Below are 22,507 nucleotides of genomic sequence, written 5' to 3' on the forward strand. Positions count from 1 at the left end.
TTGTAGACAAAATATCGCTACCCTGTTAAACTCAAGTTATCGTATTACATTGTATTACATTATTTTGGCTTTTACTTATTGAAGTTATCAATTAAGAAAAAAAAAATATTATACTTTCATAAATAATACGTGTTTTTGAAGTTGGGCCGGAACTGTGCGAAGTGGTTACGAGGCAGTGCTAGGTCAGTATGGTGACGTCTGAATCATCAGATGGACCATCCGTTCACATTTACTACACTCTGTACCCGGTGAAGGTTTGGTAATAGCTTTTTTACACACATCATATTTCGACATTGTAGGTATTTATTTTTATATTTTTTTGATTGCTTGACGTTATGTATAACTGTTAGGCGACTTGTGTAACGATTTATATTTATTATTTACAAGTTATTACAATTTACAACAATACGGTTTTTGTATTATTTTATGTAAAAACAGCGACAAATTTCGTCTACCAACGTAACTTTTAAATATTATTTTCAACGTAACGACAAAATCAAAATTCAGAATCAAAGTTCAGACTATTACCAAATCAAAGTTTATAATTTTCGTTTTTCACTGTATTTTAATGTAAGTTTACCTTTTACCATTAAGTTAAAGCTCATATTTGGGTGACGTTACACGATGTAAAGTTCACCATCGTTATTTTATTTGCCCTTGGGCTTGACTCTCGACTCGATATCAGCCAAATAACTACCAAATATTTCCGGTTGTTGCCGAACTGAGAAGCCACGCGCCGGTTTCATAGCAGATAATAAATATTATAAATAATGTTCAGTGTTCAAAATATATGATGATTAGAACATTGCAATGTAGTTGTGGATTCAACTTCCACTTTAGAAAATAATTATATAAATATTTTTATATGCTTTATATAAAATATTAGTTTTGTATTTCTTTTAAATAATATAGATAGACAATTTCTTTTTCAGGCCTGGTGACACCCGCTAACTAAATATTAACTAAATATTGTCTTGATGGGAATGGAGTGTCTTAACACTATGTTCCCAGGTTCCCTCTTCCTGCCTTACTATATGTGGAGTACAGCGTGAACCTAGAAACAGTATTTGTTTATTATTTGTTCCATACGTCTGTTTATATTTTGACTTTAATAATATAAATAGTGATTTTTAGGTAAATAATCATTTTATAAAAAAAATATTAAGTTATTTGTAAGATTGTTTATTTCTACAGTTTATTTGTAAAAGTGAGGCCGTCGTGGCGCAGTGGCACAAGGGTGTGACTGTAACGCGACGGTTGTGGGTTCGATCCCCACTCGAGGAAGTGAAATATTTATTTACGTTTATATTTCCATTTCTTCGCTCTGGTGTCGAGGCAAAGCGCGGCGTTGAGTTCTGCCACTCAACACGCAATGCCTCCAGAATTCGGCAGAAAGTGGGGAACGGAGTGCCTTAACACTAGGTTCCCTCTGCCTACCCTGCTGTGTGCGGGATACAGCGTGAAACTGATTTATTTATTTGTAAAAGTTCGTTAATTTCGATATCAGTAGATTTAACATTTTTTTAATATGATTTATAGGCTATGTCTATAATTTCTAGCCTATTTTTGCATTTCTTAAAATAATTTGTAATCTAATTATTATAAATAATTAAATAGATGCCGTTGTAGTATAGTAAATATGTATTGTGTGCAAAAATGGTTTAACCAATATTTTATACCACAATATTTATAGATTTAACAACGTTGAAATTATAAAACAAATAATTATAATATTATGTTTATCTTATTGCCGTTAGATGGCGCTAATCTAAATTGTAGGATTTTTAAATATTAGCTTATTTGGTAATGAATGTTAGGAAAATTGAACTAAACTTGCTGCAGGTTGATGTTAATGTATATATCTGTATTTTAGTATATAATGCATAATATACTGTACTCTAACTATAACAGTAGCCTAACTTAAAAACTTACAACTTATGCAAATACTGATGTATTATAGGCATCTTAAAATAAGCTGTTTTATAAGTTAACGGGTCAGCCAGAAAGAGAAAAATATATGTAAATAACAAATTACAGAAATTTTGAGTTAAGTCACTTTCGAAGGTGCGAAATGATGTACTAAATATTACATTTAAGCTTAATAAATTTATTAAAAGATATTAAATTCTAGCTACCTGTCTTTATTTTCTAATGTTATTTTAATATTTCTATTTTATATGCACAAAGGTTTCGTTTTTATTGACATTAATTTTCTTTTTATATTAAGATGAAATTTGTAGAACTATAATAAGTATATGTTTGTATTTAATAGTACATTTTTATATATGTTATTATTATTAGACAATTGCAATTTAAAATTTATAAAGAAAATTATTTTAGCATTTGAGAAATGGAGAGAGGACGGAATGCAATGTCAGTGTGAACGGTAAGATATTAGAACAAGTGAATGAGTTTGTATACTTAGGAAGTATGTTCAGTAGAGAGGGAAGATACGAGATGGATGTGGAAAGGCGTGTTGCTGCCGAAAACAGGATTAACGGATTAGCTGCATTGATGAGACGGCCGGAAACAATGCAGTGTTGGTACCAACGTTGTTATACGGCAGCGAAACGTGGGTATTACAGAAGAAGAATGAAAGAAAGATGAATGCCGTAGAGTTGCGATCTCTTCGTAGGATATGCGGAGCCAGTTTAGCTGATCGAATCCGCAATGAACAGATACACAGAATGGCAGGCACTAGCGAGGATGTCACGGTGAGGATGAAGAAGAACGCTCAGCTGGTTTGGGCACGTCGTACGAATGAGTGATGAAAGAATGGTAAAAAAGATCTATGATGGAAAAATGAGCGGTAAGAGAGGTAGGGGGAGACGTCGGTTGGCCTTCGAAAACGTAGTATCAAAGATACTGGAGTAAGGTCACGTAAAAAGCATGAAGATCCCCCGGAGGTTGTATGTATGAAGACGTTGATGACAGTGGACGAGGCGAAAGAGGTATATAGAGACCGTAGCGTTTGGCGCTCCGTTCTCTCTGACTACCCCGCTAGGGATAAATTTATTTATTAGCATTTTATTATTCTTCTTAGCTTATTAATATTAGTACTATATAATACAATATAGCTTTTTTCTTTAACTTTAAGTGAAACCACAGTTTTACTCTATAAAAGCCTAATATAATTGATTTTTTTTCCCAAAAATGCAAGTTTTTTTTTCAAACTAAATAAGTAGTAAAATTATCGTTGTAATATAAAGCGCCATTTGTTAAGGACCACGCACGCGCACACAAATCTATCAAAGGGAAAGACGTTTTTATGATAAATTTTAATGTTTTAATTTAGTATCACACTTTAACTATAACATTATTATTAAACTTCACCAGTAAATGCAAATAAATTAATTGAATAATATAATTTTTATTACCAGTGGAGAGATACACTGACCTGACACTGGTTTCGTGAGAAACCACTACTTTGTACCAACACGTCCCAAAAACTAACAAATGCCGGCGCCCTTAACGGCCCACGTGTTTTGCTTTATACACTTCAAGTCGTGTAATCGTGACATTATTTAATTAATTGTGTTTAGGTGACATGTTTCATAGCAAAAAAAATAGCAACTTATAGAATAAAATCTGTATTTTAAGCTGATTGCCGCACAAGTTACCTCCTATCGTAGAATCACCCTTATATACTTTATGTATAATTTAAAATATTTTATTTTTTGTTACCAATAATGGATCACAAATTATTGTTTTGTGTAAAAAATTGTGATGCCTCAAATAGAATGATGTAAATAAAGTATATATATAATACAATGTTTTTTTTATTTATAAATGAGAATAATTTCGGGTATTATGGCCTAGTCGGCCAATATGACCTAGCCTATTTTCAATAATACCAACCGACGTCAGCGGTGTAGGTATCCGCCATATGGTGGCGATCCCACTCCTGAATCCCACAGCCGCTCCCTGCGTTTCTGTCTGTGCGCTTGCCTCCTGTTCGTGCGACGAATGAAAAAAAATCACTCATTTGGTGTAATTTTTTGTTAAGTTTCACCCATTCATTATCATCGTCATCGATAGCCATCGATTGTCCACTGAGAGACATAGGCTTTTCCCAATTCTCGCCACCACACTCGGTTTTCTGCTCTTTGTACCCATCCCCTTCCTGCCAACCTCTTTAAGTCAGTCCATCTGGCATGGAGGTAGTCCCACCGGAAGTTTTATATGGGGTCTACATTCTAAGACACGTTTGCGCCAGCGGCTGCCGGCTCTATGACCAATAATACAATAATAATAATTATTTCAATTATACCATCCATTACTCTTTTTTAAACTATGATTGTTTTACTTTTATTTTTATGTGGTAATATTTTTTAACATATTTACTAGTTTTTAGGTTAAAATTTTATTTGTCAATACTACGGCCATTATGACTTACTACAGGTCTCGGCATTATGGCCAGTAGACCATATTAGCCGTCGAATCTGAAATATAAAATGAAATTTTCCCTTTTGAAATAAAAAAAATCATATTTTATTTCAAAAGGGCTAAAAAAATCTAAAAAGATTTAAAATTTACGATTGCTATAAAACGTTTTATAGCTTGTTAAAACCCGTAAATACCTAATTGGATGCAGTTATGCAAATTAGATGAAAGCAACAAGCAAAACAAAATCGGTTAGTAAAAAATTGTAAAATGTGAAGAACACATATTATTAATGACTTGCGACCAGTTCGGGCTTCGCCCTCTTGAATTACACAAGAATTTATTACCTAATCTGAACTACTTTCTTGTTCTTATAAAGTTATTATTTCTAAAACAATATCCATATGAAAATTAAAATTTTGAGTCAATTCAATAGTTTTTTCGTTGTAATTTTGTTGAACAAAATACTTTATATTCATATAACTTGTTATATTTAGGACAGATTTAAATAAATTAAACATCAAATGTTAAAGGAAATTTGCAAAAATATTAACCTAACTGGGCGTCTATGAGTATTTTAAGAATAAAAAGAAATTAAATAAACAAAAACCCCGCCTGCATAAATCTAAAAAGAAAATAATCGAATCATACAACGTGACATTGGCGAAGTGATTAGCTCAACTGGCACGCTCGAAGCGCCATAAATTAAGAACTGAACTGAACTGAAAATAAACAAACCCAATAGTGTATTAGGATTAATAGTCAGGACCTCTTCAAATTATGCGGGGTTCCTGGTAAACATTTTATTGATTGAAGAATTATTTGTAGGTCTTTTAACAGCTAAATATAATTTTAGGAATCAGAAGTGTTTAATATAAGAAAAAGATAATTCAGTATGGATTACAAGTAGTTTATTACAGAATTGACTTATAAAAACAATATTTCTGAGTGAATGAGTAACGAACTCACAGTATCAACGCCAACCACCCTTACGCACAATAACCGACCCGCCAAACGAGACCCCCATGCGCACTAGCTTTTATAAGAATGCATGAGCGCGGTGGTGGTGGGTGTGGATACTCTTCTGACACAGGAAAGGTCCTGCTCGCGCGCAGGATATTCCGTCGCACGTTGGATATTCAGCTAACACGGCCTCTCCTGACCGTGCACCGCCCTCGGCTGCATTGAAAATTTCTTCTTCTAGTATATAATAAAACAGTAAAAATATTTTGTCTGTACATTTAGTATTTTTGACTGAATTGGATAGAGGGACACTTAAAAAGAATAATAGAAAGCAAAATATATTTTTTTCATTTCTTGTCTGTCTGTATGGATGGTCACGCTTATCTTCGAAGGTACTGAACAGATTTACTTAAAACTTTCACCAATTACTTTGTTTTAACTGAGTTTTACATTTAAGGTTTGTTTTATCAAAATCAATGCCACAAAGAATTCTAGTAAATGGTAAATGAAGTGGCTTAAAACTAGGTTCCTAGGTCCCAGTCATGTTCGTACTGTCGTCTCTGTTATGCGAGGAATACAACATGCAAAAAATAGGTTAAATTAATACTGGAAAATTACTGTAGTGATATTCTTATTAGTAGTTCCTATCTCCACCTTTAGGCAACACAGGGAACAAAGAAAGACAAGTTAAGAATCTGAAACTGCTTACCGCCTATGCCATTTACATTTAACTTGAATTTTGGTTAGTGCTTGGCACTTTCTTGCATTACAACGTCCATATACTAATAACTCTTTAAATTCAAACTAGTTTTATAGCATAGATTAAACACAGGCGTAAGCTGTCAGCTATGTTTTTACAAATTATTATATTACTCTTGACAATTACTTTCATTAAAAATGATCAAATTAAAGAAAATAAAATGGTAGGATTAAAAGCCTTACACGATATACAAATAAATAAGGACACAATTATTACTAGGAATATGAATCTAAAGAGTAAATATGGGGATAAATGTATGTATTAAAAAGTAATTTGAATTTATTAATAAAAAGTATCTGATAAAAGTGAAGCGCGACGTTGAGTTCCGCCACTCAACACGCATTGTCTCCTGAATTCGGCGCAAAGTCGGGACCGGAACTATTTCAATGGGAGTTCCTTAACACTAGGTTACCGCCATGCTATGTGCGGGATAGCAGGATAGGCGGTAATTATAAAGATTAAAGAGGAAGATGGTTCTAAATTCATATATGAATTCTTTATATTATGAGTGTTGGTGTAACCTGCTGCTACTCTAAGTTGTATATGAAGAAAATATCTTATTTCGTTTTTAAATTACTAGATTACATTTGATTTCGTTATATCTGACAAGTACTCGTAATTTATCACTTATAAGTATATCACAAATATATTTTTCTTATTGTTGTAATTACATAACCATAAATATTATTTCTTTGGTTACATAGCAAATAACAAAAACTCTCACAACCACGATCCAGACTGGTCTTACAGTTCTTTTCCAAAAGAAGTTAAAAGTCATGTAGAGCAATTTAAAAGGAACATGTCTGAATGTTTAAAGGAAGTGCAGTTAAATGATAAACGCCAAGTAAGACGTCTTTCACCTAAGAAAGAATCTCCGGTACATGGAGAATGTCTCATCGCATGTGTGCTCAAACGAAACGGCGTCATTGAAAATGGAAAAATATATAAAGGTAAAGTAAGGATTGTTGTTGGCTATTAAAGGTATTTGGCAGTATAATACGTTTGACCCAAAAGTTGCTCAAAAGTATTATTTGTACTTATTTATAAAACGTATAAAAAATCTACGTAGCTGTATTTGAACCCGCGCCCATTGGAAACCATCCACGACGGTTTGAGTGGTTTTCAACTACGTTTAAATTTCCAGATATATTATAAATATGTATTTTTCTTTCTTCTTCTTCTTTCTTAAGTGTGGAACAACACTTTAAAAATGTAAAAAAATATATATTTTGTGTAATATAGTTATTATCGAAATAATGTAGCTTAATATCCCGTCGTTATTAATCGCGACTCCTTTAATAGTAAGATATGAGTAGACCATAGCTAATTAGATTAGTAGATCATAGTAATAGATGATTTTTAACGCATTGACGAATACGCCTTATATCTACTGAAACCAGCATTATGCTATCAGTTTATTTTATATGAATATGTATTGCTTAATTATAATAAATTAATCAAGTATTTCTAAAATTACAGACAATTTACTTTCATTAGTTAGAAAATTCTATGGAAAAGACGAGAAGTTGATGAAAAAATTGGAAAAAAACGTGGATCGTTGCATTGAAGCGAGTGTCAAAAATAAAGATGACTGTACAGTCGCGTCGTATCTTAATGAGTGCACGAATGACCTTATGGCTAATAACAAACATAAAATTATTGTAAATTACTAACACACTGTAATAAAGACATATCTTGTAGTGTAAAAAAGGTTTATTATCTACTTGCTATTAACCTGCCCTTATCCTGAGTTATGATCTTGAGAAACTGTGATTGCAATAAAATACTTATAATATAAGCTATTTGAAAGAGGCACTTCCTTCGCTTAAGGAAGAACAATTGACACACCGGCTTCGCCTCCTCGTTCGATGTATTTGACATTCTCAGATCAGATTTGACATTCTCAGAAATCAAGAAGTACGAGTTCTTAATAACAAAAGTTATTAGGTGTCACTTTCGATTAAGGTAGAACAATTGACACACCGGCTTCGCCTGTCAAAAAATCTTCTCTTATGCAGATGATACTGTAATCATTTTCACTGGTAGTACTTGGGTCAATATCAAAAGAAATGCTGAGCAAGGTATGGCTCATGTAACCAAATGGTTATATAGTAATCTGCTCACACTTAATACCGACAAAACCAAATATATTTCTTTTTCAATAAATAATCAGACACATCCTGATAATTATTTTTATATAAAAATACATACAAAATATTTAGGTGTTATAGTGGACCAAAGACTAACTTGGCACCCCTATCTAGAGGAAGTAGCGAGTAGAATTAGAAAACTGATTTTCTTATTTCGTACCCTGCGACATATAGATCCAAAATCTAACAAAAATTGTGAATTAAGCACAAGAAACATTCTTTCTGATATATATGGTGCCCTGGCCCAATCAGTAATGATTTATTGTATCCCCGTTTGGGAAGGTGCTCTTAAAACAAGGTTCCTGACTATAAAGCGTGCACAACGAGCTCTCATTAGTTATGCTTTTTAAAAATATAAGGTTTCCTACAGACCAAACGGTATCAAGAAACTTGCTTACTGACAGTTAGGAAACGAAAAAAAAGAAATAGGTACACTACATATATTTATATACATACACACATCAATTATACATAAAACAATCAACTAAATAAATCAAATACATAAAAGAACAACAATATAAGCAAATAATAAAATTTATAATTTACTTTTTGAGTCTATCGTAAATAGCAAAAAGAAGACGAGAAAACGGAAAGGAAAAGTGTTGAAAGACATAGAGGATATTATTTGTTGTCTTAAAGAAAGTGATCCGGAGGTGGTTCCCGTTTTTGTGGCCCGGGAATTGTACAAACTACCCCCAGTTTTATTCGATCACCTGGATGCTACTCTGATCCTTAAGGATCTTTTTAAGTTGACACAAGATGTAGACAGGATTTCAGAAAATTACATAACCAAAGAAGAAATACGAGAACTGAAATTAAAACCTAATAGTATAAATAACCCGGTCGATGTCAACTGTAATACTAAAAATATGATTAATTATACCCATGGGGCATGGCTGCTGGATAGTTTTGAATATAACAGTGGACCTACAGGAATATTTCCTATTTCAACCGGCGGATGTCTTCGGCACAAACGGGATACAAATTGTACACCGCTACGAAACAAAGAAACAGCTGAGAGTGTAAAAGACGTTATACTTGCTATGAATCACCCGTGGTCGCCACCCGTCACGCACACAGGCCACTCATAGACTCATCGTTGCCGGCGGAGAAACATACTTTTATTAATTGCCGGCGATTCTAATATACAAATAAATACTACAACGTCTAAGAAATCATTTGCAGCTGTAGCCAAGGATTATGAGAAGGAGAAACTTGAAAGTAAAACGGTTGGGTGGGAGCTGGTCCAGAGAAAACGAAATAAAAATCGATTTACGGGAAACAGAGGAAAAGCGGTTGTCCAGCCAGAAAACAATTTTAGAGCGGCGGATATTAGTTATTATTCCTATGTATATTAATAATGTTTCAAAGCAGACAACAGAAGAAAATATTTTAAAATATATTAAAAACAAGATTGATTTTGATGTAAAATTAACTAAGTGGAATACGAGGCATAGGCACGAGCGTATTGTGCTTTTAAAATTTTTGTACCCCAGTATAAACTTGAAATGTTTCTGTGTGATGATTTTTGGCCAGGAGTGTCATTCCGTCGTTTTATTAATTTTCGAAGTAGCGAAGAAATGTCTGAAGGCAAGCGAGAAATTAATAAAGAACAATAATGGGCAACAGTACACTTATAAGATTGATGAGTTTTAATTGTAAGCGCGTGGTGAGATCCACAGACTGTATTAGGAAGCCCTAATTGAATACACGGAGTGAAATCAATGCGTTAATAGAAAATAACGATGTGGAAGCTGTGTATGTGCTTTTAGACTTTAATGAGCATCCGGGTAAGTTATTTGCAAATGAACTATTGAATTTCTGTGTCGAGCAAAAGTGGTCGGGTGTGGACATGAAAATGCTTCCTTCGGACAGCTATTCTTGTGTGAGTGACGCGCACGGCTGTCGGCGCTGGCTCGATCGTTGTGTGACGACCTGCTCGGTTCGTAGTGTTGCGGTTTTATACGATGTTTACTGGTCTGATCACTTACCTTTGGTCTGATCATTCATCACCTTTAATGGTCGAGTGTAATTTTCAACTTATAACACCTAAGTTGACATGTACTAAGTCATCGGTAAATAAAGTCATATGGGGTGAAAGAAGCCCAGAGCAGATCAGTAAATACTCGGGGCTATGTCAGCGCGAATTTAGTAAAATAGTGTTTCCCACGTATGTTTGTTGTTTTTTTGTAGTGAAATGAACCAAAACATGTTTTAATCCAAATGTATGCTAGTATTGTACAAACGCTTCAAGAGGCGGCTATGAACTCCTACGTAGGGCCTACTTTACGAAAACATAGACCGGTACCGGGATGGAATAAGCACGTCAGTGACGCTCACAAGACAGCGCGGTTGTGTTATCAAAATTGGTTACAAATCGGCAAGCCGATGAGGGGATTGTTTTATAATGAAATGAATGAAACGAAACGAATTTTTAAATCTTAATTAAAATTATGTCAGAAAACCAGAACCAAATAAAGCTAGATTTATATTATATGCGCGCATCATCACGCTAATAACATTTTAGTAAATTCTGGAAATCAACAAATAAAGTAAACCCTAAATCGAATGGAATGCAGGAGCTGATTTGGCGAGAGTACTCGCTATTAAAAAACATAGCGACATGTGTTTGAGTCACAGCTACCTGCCGGAGGATCTAATGTACACTGTGGTGGTACCAATATTGAAAAATAAAACAGGAGATGTGTCCGAAGTTGCGAACTATAGACCGATCTCACTAGCAACTGTAATTATTCGAAATAATAATTCGAAAATTCTGCGGTACATGTTGGCTAAGGATGTCGTGTCCGATAGGCAATGATTTGTGTATTTTTATTACTTTATTATTTACTAACATTAGGTTTTAAGGTCTTGTAATACTAACAAAGTGTGGATATATGTCTGAAAATCGATTAGATCGTTGTTTCATGAAACCTTTTAAAAATGCTTACAATGAGTGCTGTAGTATGTGGATGCGAGCTGATGCTGGTGCCAGGTTAACTGAGTATAATATTGCCAGTCTTGTAGCAGAAGATTTTAAGAAAGTTGCCCGCTATGTAATAGCAGAGGCAGGATTTGGATGTACAGGAATTCATCGTTTCGAATAAAACATATTCACAGATCTGGATTATTTGCACAGCGCTATAACTAATATTCCCCTTGACAATGAAGCAGCAAATAATGTAGAAACAACTAATGTTGCAGTCAATGTTGATACCGATAGTCATTGTAACCGCTGATGATAGAAACATGAAATTTGGACAGAGCACACCAAATATACAGTGTGCAAAGTTGACTAGCCTGATATATATGTATATTTCTCCGCAAGGCTATGTTATCTATAAATAAAGTTAAAGTCAGATCAGGAGATGGAGAATTTGGATCAAAAATGTTATCTTGGATTCTTATTTGAAAAACAAATAATTTAAATTAGGAATAAAAGGATTATCAAGGGAAGACGAAGAAATGATGCACCATCGGTGCATAAAGTGTATGTATAGTCAGTCCAATTGAAGAAATAAAAAATAGGGTTTCAGAAAATTTGACACTGTAAAAAAATCCCAAATAAGTGTTGAACAAGCTTACTATGAATCACAATAAAGAACCACAAATTGACATTACTACTCAGCAACCTGTGAGGTATCATTTCTCTTTTAGTTTTATAAACTTTTCATGTCAGTAACACAATGTCATTGAAATAAGGTTAAGGAAATGGTGTTATTGTCATCATGTTTATCAATATATTTACTACAACAATGCTTTTACAGCTGGTATATTATTAGAAATAAATGAACGTAAACGAAAAAACTTGTATGGGGTACCCCAAATGAGAGCACCGTGGCTTGCTAAATCAAGGAATCCTTCTTCATCATGATACAATCGTACATATACATATGGCTTGTTGTCATATCTCAAAAAGGGCTGACACATACCCATTGAAAGTAGAATTTAGAATCAGTTACTATGAGTTCAATGACATATTAGAACACATTTCAAAGAAACCATTACTTAATTTTCTTATAACTGCGCTAAACTATTATGGTTCTTTATTAGATGTTCCAGATATTTTTTTATGTCAGGCAAAATGCATATCATACTCAGCATATATTGCTAAAGCATGTTATATAGTTCAAATAAACTCAATACTGAGTCCAATCTAGGCTTAATAGCTACACAACATTAAATTAAGTTTCAAAATTTATTAATGTTTTCCAAAGAGGAAGGCTCATATAAAAAGATAGAAGATAGGTAGATGATTTTCCCACATTCAGTTACAATAAAATAAGTAAATACAAAATTTAATATATATTATAAATATCAGGGGTTTATTGAATACCTAATAATGGAGAGGAAAGAAGAGTTGTGAATAGCTAGAAAAAGTACTGGGATGTAAAAGAAATAATGAAAGACAAGAACTTACACATCTCAACATTCAACGTTTGGATATTGTCTTTAAAATAATAATGTTATAAGAACATGAAGTGTAGTTTTAGTGGGTGAAACCTTGAACGGACAGCCAGTTATAATATACTTACCAATTCAAGTTATCTCTTCGTCATTAGTAATGTCATTCAAAAGCTTCATAATCTGTCGACTCGCACAATCACCATCCAATTTTCTCATAGAATTAAGTCTCTCTGTGACATGTCTTCCAAAAAACCAATATTGTTTATCTTTATTGTTACTTATAACTGGATTCATTGATTTTATTAAATTATCTAAGACTTTTTTGCAATTGTCTTTATTATTTTTTTTTACTTTTCGTCTTGGTCTGTCTGTTCGTTGACCTCTTTGACGTAAACCTAGTTCTAAGTTGAATTCTGTAGTATTCTCTTCTTTTATGTCTGTGTTGGGTAAATCTGTGGCATAGCTGGTTTTGTAATCCTGGAATTATTGAATATTTATATTATTTTTAATTGGATTTACATGTTCAATGTAGCCAGGGAGGCAAAGAAGAACTGTATTATAAAATTATTTAAAATATAATCAACCCTCCTTCCTAAAACAAATCAAACTAATAGCCATCATATTTAACTAAATTGTAAGATATTGAATATATTTTTAATTTCTTGCTCTGGTAAAGTAAGACACAACAATCAGTGATGCATGGGAAAAACAGTGCTATGTAGAATGTTTGAACATTAGATTCTTATGTAAAAGACACTAAATAATGTTTTGATTCACTAAAGAATGATTATGTGTGTTCATTGTATACCTAGTAGTAGTAGTAGCATCCCAACAGAATATAGTGTAAAGATTCTGTTCCTCACAAACTGCCTAATATTTTGAATGTGAGGTGAGGCAGAATTCAATATCACACTTTAACTTGTTTCCGGACTGAGTAAATTAATTTATTAGTATTGAAATCACCTACACATTCATATTAAGCTGCTGAACCACAAAACCTATTCCTTTGGTTATATTGTATGTATTGATTACCACCACTCAATATGCAATGCCTCCTGGCAGAAAGTGGAGATGGGGTAATATTTTAATGGAGCGTTTTAACATTAGGTTCCCAGGTTCCTTCTGCCTACCCTGCATTGTAGGGGAAACAGTGTGTAGCTAAAAAATAGTATTAACTTCATAGGCACTTCCATTTTCTTTAACTGTTCCTTCTCTTAGAAATTGCAATGGTTTCCACAGAGGCCAACAAGGTATATATAAATCTGTTCCTGATTGTGCTGTCTCTTTAGATTTATCAATTCTTCTTAAGTTGTGGTTAAAAGTACTTCTAATATTGACCCATCGGTCTCTTACTGAGCGGGCTGAAATTTATATATTTTAAAATTAAATTTTGATATAGTTTTTTCGTAACATTTATCAAAAGCATAAAAATTCAGACGTTAGTCATAAAATAAAATGCCTATAAAGTATACATAATAAAAATCTGAGAATATGTCACTGAACTTAATTAGAATTACATAAATTAAAAAGTCTGACCTAACTTAATTTATAGTGGGTATGTATGTGAAAATGGGCTTAGTGTTTTTTGATAATATTAATTAAATTTTTACCTACTGATAAAACAAAATGATAACAATATAAAGAAACAAAATCATTGGCTTTATACAAATATAAATATATATAGTTTAATTAATAATGGCGTATTCTAACCATATTATATATATGTTTTATTCTATCACAAATTTACTATTATATTTAATATTAGCACTCACCTGTACAGCCGCGACCTAATTTCGCTGCAAACTCAGCGTATGCTTTATATTTTTGCTGAATATGATGATTCGTGTTGCCGAAAGGCTTCCATATAAATTCTCTTTCCCGTATAAAATCTACCAATTCCAACTCCAACTTTCGTGTCCAGTAACATAGTTTACGCGGCATTATTAGGGTAATTATTTTGGATGTACTTAAATTAAGAAAAAACTATTTAAATCAAAAAGGAAATACTTAAATTAAAATAATTATAAGAAAAAACTATTTAAATAAAAAGGAAATACTATTCAATGGATATAAACTATAAAGTAACGTTTTTAAAAACACGTTCGAGCGTTTGAGACTTTGATTGAGGCTTGAGCAAATATGTATCGGTACAGATTAAAAATGTTTTTGTATTCAATTGTAATTATTACAAATAAGGTAATCGATTATATTGCTTAGAAAAAAGTATGAGAATTAAGAGGTATTTCTGTTTTGTAAAACACTAATTACTTTATAAATCTATTGAATATGTTTTAAGTAATAATTCAGTTTAAAGGTATTTATTCTCATATCGACAAAGGCAATGTATTTTACATCTAAAAGGCATTAGTGGACAAAGAGCATCTGAATATGAAGTAAGCATAAAATACTATTTTTTTTTAATAATTTAAATAAATTATTCGTTAGTATTGTAATAAAATAAAATAAACGAAAACACTCAATCAGATAATTTTTCATAAATAATAATAATTTATTTAATTAAGTTGTATATCAATAATTTATTTAATTAAGTTATATATTAATAATTTATTTAATTAAGTTGTATATCAATAATTTATTTAATTAAGTTATATATTAATAATTTATTTAATTAATAACATTCAATAAATACAATTAATCAGTTTCACGCTGTATTCCGTATGTAGCAGTGTCCTGCATGCAGGCAGGAGGAGCCTTGTTTTATGACAGTTTTAAGACGATACTTTATGTGTACAGTGCAGGTAATTTCAAAAGGGAATTGTACCTACTAGGGTATTGAGTGTGATCAGATACTTTTTAACCGCCGAAATGTAAATAATAAAATATTTTTTCTTTTAAAGTAAACTTTTTTTTGATTACTATTTTAGAATACGTCATAAAGTTGCATTTTAACGAAAGCGTAATGTGTCCGAAGCGCTTCGGAAGAGGAAGTAATAAACCATCCGGTGGGTTTCGATAAGGTAATGTCAAGCTCAGCTGTTAATGCGGCCATTACGGCATGCAAATTTTAATGTTGATTCTACACATAAGTTTTAGCAACGTACACATATAGCATCTCCACTTGTAGTAAAATAATATTCAATGTAAGTATGCGTGTATTTTACGCAACTACTACAATAATGTTAAATTTGTTTCATTAAACCTAAATAATATTTTGAGTGTGGAATAAATACCAAATTAATCTACTTTTGGACTTTTTAAGTTTGTTTTAAACAATGAGTTGTATAAGAGCCGGTCCACTGCGAGTCAAACTCGCCCACTGAGGGTTCCGTACCAATTTCCGGATTGTAGATGAATGTGAATTTTAATTTATACAAATTGGCTTACAATTTAAGTTTGGGTATATGTACTCATTTCTTTATGGAATGAACTACAATTATAACTTTAACGTAATAATTATTATCTGTACCTAATATGAATTTTAAAAACCACGAAACACGTGTTCAATGAAATATTTTTAAGAGTCTAAATTTATTTTTTTATAAAAATCGGTGGCGATTTAAAGAATTTTCCATACAAACTTTCAACCCCTGTTTCAGTTAAAATAATGACTTACATAAATAAATAATACAACGTCGCAGATGATAGGAGCGTGTTTCAACTATACCTGAGAGAATTAACTGCATACTTTTTAATATGTATAGCCTTAATTACACTTTATATAGTAGACTTTGCAACACTTTTCTAGGAAAATATACTGACTTTTGTTATTACAGTGCTTTTAAATAATTAATTAAAATAATGAATGTAGATTTAACTTTCTTTTATCGTATCTTATTTAATTGATAAATTCTCACTTTTATTATGTAAAGAATTATTCTTAACAATAAATATGCTATCCCGCTTACAACAAGGTAGGCAGAGACGTTCCCACTGTCATAGTATGTTTCTAATTTTACCATAACACAACATTTTTCGGTTCCTTTACCGTAAGGACGTTGTCTTTATTTTTTGTTTCTCTTTGTCTACTCTGTATAAGAAATAGTTTAGATTGTCTGTAGTGAAGTGTCTCTGTTAATTGTGAGATACAGCGAGATAAATCATAAAAAAAAATATATATATATTTACTATATTTTATCATTCCGCGCCTTCAATCAGCATATGACTCAACACATTGCGGCCGTTACGTTACAGCTTGACAAGTTTGCCCTTGCCCAGCTATTAATCACTCGCCAAGTTAGAGGTGCCGTTGACATCTTGGCTACACATTGACCTATTTTAATTTCACTAATATCACTTTTTTATTACAAGATCATAAATCATATGGTAATTTATTCTTAGAATATTCTAAGAAATGTCAATGTGAGCTTTAGGAAATTGATTAACTGTATAGTCAATATTAAACATTGATTGTTTCGCCATCATTTATGATGACCATTTTGATGTTTCCCCATTATTTTGATGTGAAACTTGACATCAGATAGATAAAAATTATTAATTTATTATCTGTATTTTTTGAAACATATCAAGTTCGTTCTATTATCTACCTTACATTTAGGAAAATAAATGGGTCATTCTTACGAAAATACGAAATTCATGTCCTAATTGATTTTTTCTAAGTAATTATGAAATTTAAGCAATTATTATTATTTTGTTACTAAGTATGCAATAGTGGATACATAATACCTATAAGACTTTCTAGTAAACTAGATATCTGATATTTCTTTTCCCTATGTTAACATCAGAAAAACATTCCCTCGCTATGTCCCAAACTCCAGATTCAAATACTCTATGGTCGCTAAATTGATATATTTCACTAAATTTTATGTCAGACTTTTACTGATCGCTTAATATAAAGTGGTTTTCTTAAAATATTCATAATTACAAAAAAATAAATAAAGATAATTGAAACTTATGCTTCTGTTTTACTTTGTCCCAAAAACAATAATCATTCCTTCACACTTGCGTTTACAGCCCATTTTTGAAGGTGTTATTTGAATTACATTAATGCATTCATTTGTTTTTAACAGTCGGCAGTGCTGCTAATAATTTACTATAGTGAATTCATCTTGTGCATGCACATAGTTTCTATTAAAAAAAACATTTAGTTCATAATTTACTAAGTTACATTTTTGGCCGTCATTACATCACATCTTATAAAAATAAGGTAATCAATTTTAACTAATTAATTAATCAACGTTAACGTTGGTTTTGGTAGCTAATAACGTGACCATAAGATGCAATACGAAAGAATGCATTTTTATGTGCGTTTTTGGTGGTAATGTTTAATTTCGTCATTCCCTCACCGTCATTCCCTCATAATTATCTGTAGTGCGGGAATGATGCGAGGTGAGGGAATGATTATTTTAACCGTGCGCTTTGTAGGCTTTTTGTGTTTTAGCTGCATTAACGCTAATTGGTCTTTGCTTTCTCGTCTTGGAGCTTTATTAACATAAATATTGCAAAAAAAATCATTAATTAATGACACACAATTAAAATTGAAAAAGAAAGAGTATGATCGGAAACGTAAAGAAAAATGTAGAGTTATCCTATCAATTTAGAAAGACTTCGCGAAAGAGTAAGAAAAAAGGACAAGTAAAACCTGTACCTGAAATGAGTTCAAGGGGAAAAAGACTAAAACGAAAGAGTTGGAAAAAAAAATTGTCAAACCTATACGGATTGTTGACATATAGGGATAAAAAAGGTGAACTGTGTAAGAATTCAAGTTCTTTATGGCGTTACTAGGCAACAAAGTACTCTTCATAGACGTGTACTTTATTTACATCGCAATGGTGCTGTCAAAGTCCTCAATATTAGCTCTCTATCTAAGATAATTTGGATGGTTTAAAAACTAAGATTTGAACATTCATGTAATTCACATCTTGAGTGATAGTCCAGTTAATCAGTACAAGAACAAGTTTATTTTTCACATTGTATCTCGACATATAAATAATTTATATCCGAGAACGAGCTTATTTTCAAGGTATTATTCCTAACAAGGCCATGGAAAATGTGCACCTGATGGCGTGGGAGGAATTTTAAAAAGAACTGCCGATAGAGCTGTGGTTGAAGACTTTGATACAGTGAATTTCATGAAACTAGTGAATATATATTACTCGAAAGATATCCTATCAGAAACAATTGCTATCAGAAACAATTGCTGCATTTCGTGGAACTCAAAAAATCTCGAGTTCATAAATCTTTCGTGCAACGATTGCACTGGCAAGTGTAGTCATTATCATTAAGGGTATTACTCTTCTTCCAAGAATAATTCTGGTATGTAAAATTCAAACCCGGAGTGCGTCAGATAGTAAGCAATATTCAAAAGATATTTCTGGTGAGAATGTTATAGGAACAGATCCAGATTATAATATATAGATAATATCCCTATATTATCTATATATTATGATCTGGACCATGTTATTATAAATAATAAAAATAATAACACTTTATTGCACATTTGCAATCGGATTATACATTTGATTTACACAGTACATATTATAAGATCAATATGCAATGGCGGCCTTATCGCTAATAGCGATCTTTTACAGGCAACCAATAATACAAGATTTATTAAAAAACGGTGTAAAAAGTATTAAATGGGACGTCAAGACTTACCCATAGACATAGATGATATGGAGCATAGATGGACAAATTTCTTCAGTTTGTAAAGAAGTTTTTGAAAGCGCACATGACTAGAGGTTCTATAACTTGGAAATGGCCGACATTAACAGATGAACAACTGTATATTTGGAATGATGTATTACAGAAGATTCAGCCTCCAACAATAATAATAAGTACATGTTACTTTTTCATTGTTATTTAAAGCATAATACGAGATTTCTTTTGTCATTAAACATGTATTTTAGTACTTAATTATCATAAATATATTAACACTCATTCCCTCACGTACCGCATCATTCCCTCAGTCTCAATTTTTTTAACTACCCTCTTTATTCCAAGAAAACCCACTTATTTTGGGGACCACTATACCATTGATAATAAGTTACACTAGTACTATAAAATTCACAGAAAAGAATAGTTAAATATTGCAAATATTTTTCATAAATTTTTGAAACCCTAATTTCGTATTTTCGCTAGAATGACCCAAATACAAAAATGCAATAGTTGCAATATTTAGTCTTTGAGGTTTTACTTCTATAACAACATAGAAATTCCTATTAAAATAAGTAAAATACAATGTATAATAATGAAAAATATAATACAAAAAAAGTCAACTCCAATTTTTATGATATATCCTAATTTACCTAACTGTACTATAAATGAAAGCAAATTGGCAAAAGTAATTGAACTCGGGCAATTATATACTAGGTATTTGACCCAGGTGCTACTTTTGTTAGAGTTCCTAGTTAATGAGGCTGTATGGGGAAAGGTGACCACCATATCATGTGTTATAAAAATTGTCTCGTACTAAATATTTTCAAGAGTTGCTGTTATTTACCTACCCTTGATTAATATTATTTAGTTTTCTTTACTGAGAACGTACCTATAGTTAAATTATAGATTATCGTTTAAACATTTTAACATAAATATGTACATACAGAAGTGCAGGAATTTCTGGTTTTCATAACCTTTACTTTAGCATGATCAAGAACCTTTGATAATTTCTTTATCTCCTTTAAAAATAGTTTTGAATTGTAGCTTTGGCTTTAGCATGTAAAACTTTTGAATTGCTTTAATAATTGTTTAATTTTATATATTTTGTAAAGCAAGATCACTTTAATAATAGTTACGGCTAATATTTGCTATAGCTAACGAAAATAAGAATTTACTAAATAGATATCATCTAGTAATAATGCAATATTGTTTTACAAAAATAAACAATACAGTAGAAACTCGATTAACAGAACTAATTATTGTCGTCGTCATTCGGATAACCGTAAATTCGGATAATCGTAAATCCGGATAATCGGATCTATAAAGAAAAGCTGGTTTTTTGCATATGTAGCACAAAATTGTTATATGACTAGTAAAGACAACAATCCTCAGCCCTTCGGACTCATGCGCTTCCCGCCAACCTCTTTAGGTCGTCGCGTCGGTCCATCTAGCAGGGGGTCGCGGTCGTCGCGGTATATATAGTTTTAAAAAAAGAAAAATATTTTTTTAAGTTTTTTAATACTTAAAGCTATAGTATCGGAGATCCTTCACTAGTATATTTATACGAAAGAAAAATTGCAAACTTTTTTAATTACAATTCTGTTGTATTTTACATTTTTTTATTTTTTAAGTGCACAATAGGGAACCTAATTAAATAAATCTATCTACAATATTTTTTCTCTTGCTATATATCTTTTCCACGGGTAAATAATAACAGAGTTGACTGCTTTTCAAGAGGCCGTCGTGGCGCAGTGCGACGGCGTTAGATTGTAAACGTGGCGGTAGAGTATTCAATCCTCACTTGGGGTCATTTTCCCGCATTACTAGACTAAGCGCGGCGTTAAATTTACAACGCAAACAATGTCTCGAAACTTCGGAGGAAAGTGGGCAACAGAACGTCTTAACAGATTCTGTTTTGTTTCGGACGGCAACGAAATGTCTCCGTCTGTTTTGTAAGGATTTATTTTTCGGATTCGTTTACATCACTATAGCGTGGGACTAAAAAAAATTTGCTTTAAATCGATCTACGTTGTTTCTTTTATACTTAATTTTAATATTGAATTATACTTGTATGGTTATGCGATATGGTCGCCCTCGCTACATGTGGCCTCATTTACAAAGTTGCAATAAATGTACAATAAAATTTTAATTTATAGTCAACATATTTACTTGACAAATTAGCGATAATAGTTCAAGTAGTTAATTAAGTTTTGTATACACTTACGTTAAAAAACCTCATAAATTGTTTTATAAATGATTTTATAATTTATTTTCTTGAAAATTTTGTTATTTATTAGCTTGAAGCCAGCCGTGGAGGAAGGGCGCAAGCGTATGTATGTATGTATGTATCAAGCCTTGTTTAAGTAAAGGCTAACGAGTAAAAATTTTCAATTGACTAATAAAAGTTCATAAAGAAAAATCAATGCTATCCGCTATTTGTAATCAATGCTATCCTCTGTAATTTTTTGTAAATGTCGTTGTGAAATAATCTCTTTTTTTGGTTTCACGAGATATTATACAGCAAGCAGAGGAAAATCCAGCGAGAAGCCACGAACGGCACTTTCCATCCAATTTTTGACAGATCTCTTTTCTTTTCAGAGTTTTTTTTCAGAAATTAATACATTTCTTTGCTGAAATGGTTATGGGTTTGTTTCCTATGGTGGGAATCGAATCCAGAAACGTCGCGTTTCCAGTTAATAACTTTATGTAAATATCTCAACTCTCAACTTGCACATAATATGTATATAATATATGTCAAGCTACGTGTTTAGAATTAGTAAAGTGGGTACCCTCATTTAGAAGTCATTATTATTATTTTGGTTCAAACTTTGCTCATTAGTAGGAATGTTGTCAACTTAATTATTACCTTGACCTCTGTTTACGGAGAGTCCTATAGCTTATTTACTATATATGTTTATTATATACGTTATAATAATAACATATACATATATATATATATAATATATTCGACCTGTAAATGCGAAGGTTGTGGTGGCGAATCCTGCTCTAGGGGGGCTGAATTATATTAAGCTGTTCAACATATTTTTTTTATCACACATTAAGATTTGCAGATGTATGGGATTTATGTAATGGATTCCATGCATTATGCTATCTATGTCACATTACTGTTATCACTCGCTTTATGCCTTCCTTTTCCTGGTGGTGGTCGTGTGTTTTGCGCGTTAGATAAACTCTGATTTACCTCATTCATATTTTCATTAATGTTGTATGAAAAAAAAATTGAATTATGCTGACGTTACTGATTTGT

At 32.0% G+C, this 22,507-nt stretch overlaps 3 protein-coding genes across 5 annotated transcripts in view; 2 read left to right on the plus strand and 1 right to left on the minus strand.

Moving 5' to 3' along the window:
• Positions 1-3,771, plus strand: part of Mtmr6 (Myotubularin related protein 6) — a 52,769-nt gene extending 48,998 nt beyond the window's left edge. For both annotated transcript variants that reach the window (XM_085196798.1, XM_085196797.1), the window contains exon 18: positions 933-3,771. In XM_085196798.1, coding sequence (XP_085052924.1) covers positions 933-955 — 23 coding nt within the window. In that variant the 3' untranslated portion in view covers positions 956-3,771. The remainder of the gene's footprint in view (positions 1-932) is intronic.
• Positions 3,772-5,279: 1,508 nt separating this feature from the next.
• On the minus strand, positions 5,280-14,808 carry LOC146533212 (uncharacterized). 2 transcript variants are annotated; one of them, XR_014878709.1, is made up of 4 exons: positions 14,436-14,807; positions 13,840-14,024; positions 12,677-13,140; positions 5,280-5,583 (listed from the first exon to the last, which is right to left on the minus strand). XR_014878709.1 is itself a non-coding variant. In XM_085196800.1 (4 exons), exons 2-4 carry the CDS (start codon positions 14,602-14,604, stop codon positions 12,796-12,798), a joined length of 699 nt encoding a protein of 232 aa, XP_085052926.1. In that variant the 5' UTR covers positions 14,605-14,629; positions 14,721-14,808; the 3' UTR covers positions 11,673-12,795. The 2 variants fall into 2 exon arrangements, 1 of the variants encoding a protein (XP_085052926.1); XM_085196800.1 differs by lacking the exon at positions 5,280-5,583 and having other exon boundaries at positions 11,673-13,140; positions 14,436-14,629; positions 14,721-14,808.
• LOC146533213 (uncharacterized) lies at positions 5,581-7,805 on the plus strand. The gene is made up of 3 exons (XM_085196801.1): positions 5,581-6,360; positions 6,811-7,056; positions 7,586-7,805. Exons 1-3 carry the CDS (start codon positions 6,195-6,197, stop codon positions 7,777-7,779), a joined length of 606 nt encoding a protein of 201 aa, XP_085052927.1. The 5' UTR covers positions 5,581-6,194; the 3' UTR covers positions 7,780-7,805.
• Positions 14,809-22,507: the final 7,699 nt, after the last annotated feature.

This window comes from Heliconius melpomene, chromosome 13, assembly GCF_056956725.1.
Source record: "Heliconius melpomene rosina isolate 202511_hmr_F chromosome 13, ASM5695672v1, whole genome shotgun sequence".
In the NCBI taxonomy this organism is placed as follows: Eukaryota; Metazoa; Arthropoda; class Insecta; order Lepidoptera; family Nymphalidae; genus Heliconius; species Heliconius melpomene.

Excerpts from the sequence above, each read along its gene's own strand:
- LOC146533213 (XM_085196801.1), top strand. The coding sequence starts at position 6,195 with ATGTTTTTACAAATTATTATATTACTCTTGACAATTACTTTCATTAAA. Across the intron at positions 6,361-6,810 it reads GAGTAAATATGGGGATAAAT|CAAATAACAAAAACTCTCAC; the intron begins GTATGTATTAAA and ends TTGGTTACATAG. Across the intron at positions 7,057-7,585 it reads AAATGGAAAAATATATAAAG|ACAATTTACTTTCATTAGTT; the intron begins GTAAAGTAAGGA and ends CTAAAATTACAG.
- LOC146533212 (XM_085196800.1), bottom strand. The coding sequence starts at position 14,604 with ATGCCGCGTAAACTATGTTACTGGACACGAAAGTTGGAGTTGGAATTG. Across the intron at positions 14,025-14,435 it reads ATTAGGTCGCGGCTGTACAG|CCCGCTCAGTAAGAGACCGA; the intron begins GTGAGTGCTAAT and ends TATAAATTTCAG. Across the intron at positions 13,141-13,839 it reads AAAATGGAAGTGCCTATGAA|GATTACAAAACCAGCTATGC; the intron begins GTTAATACTATT and ends CAATAATTCCAG.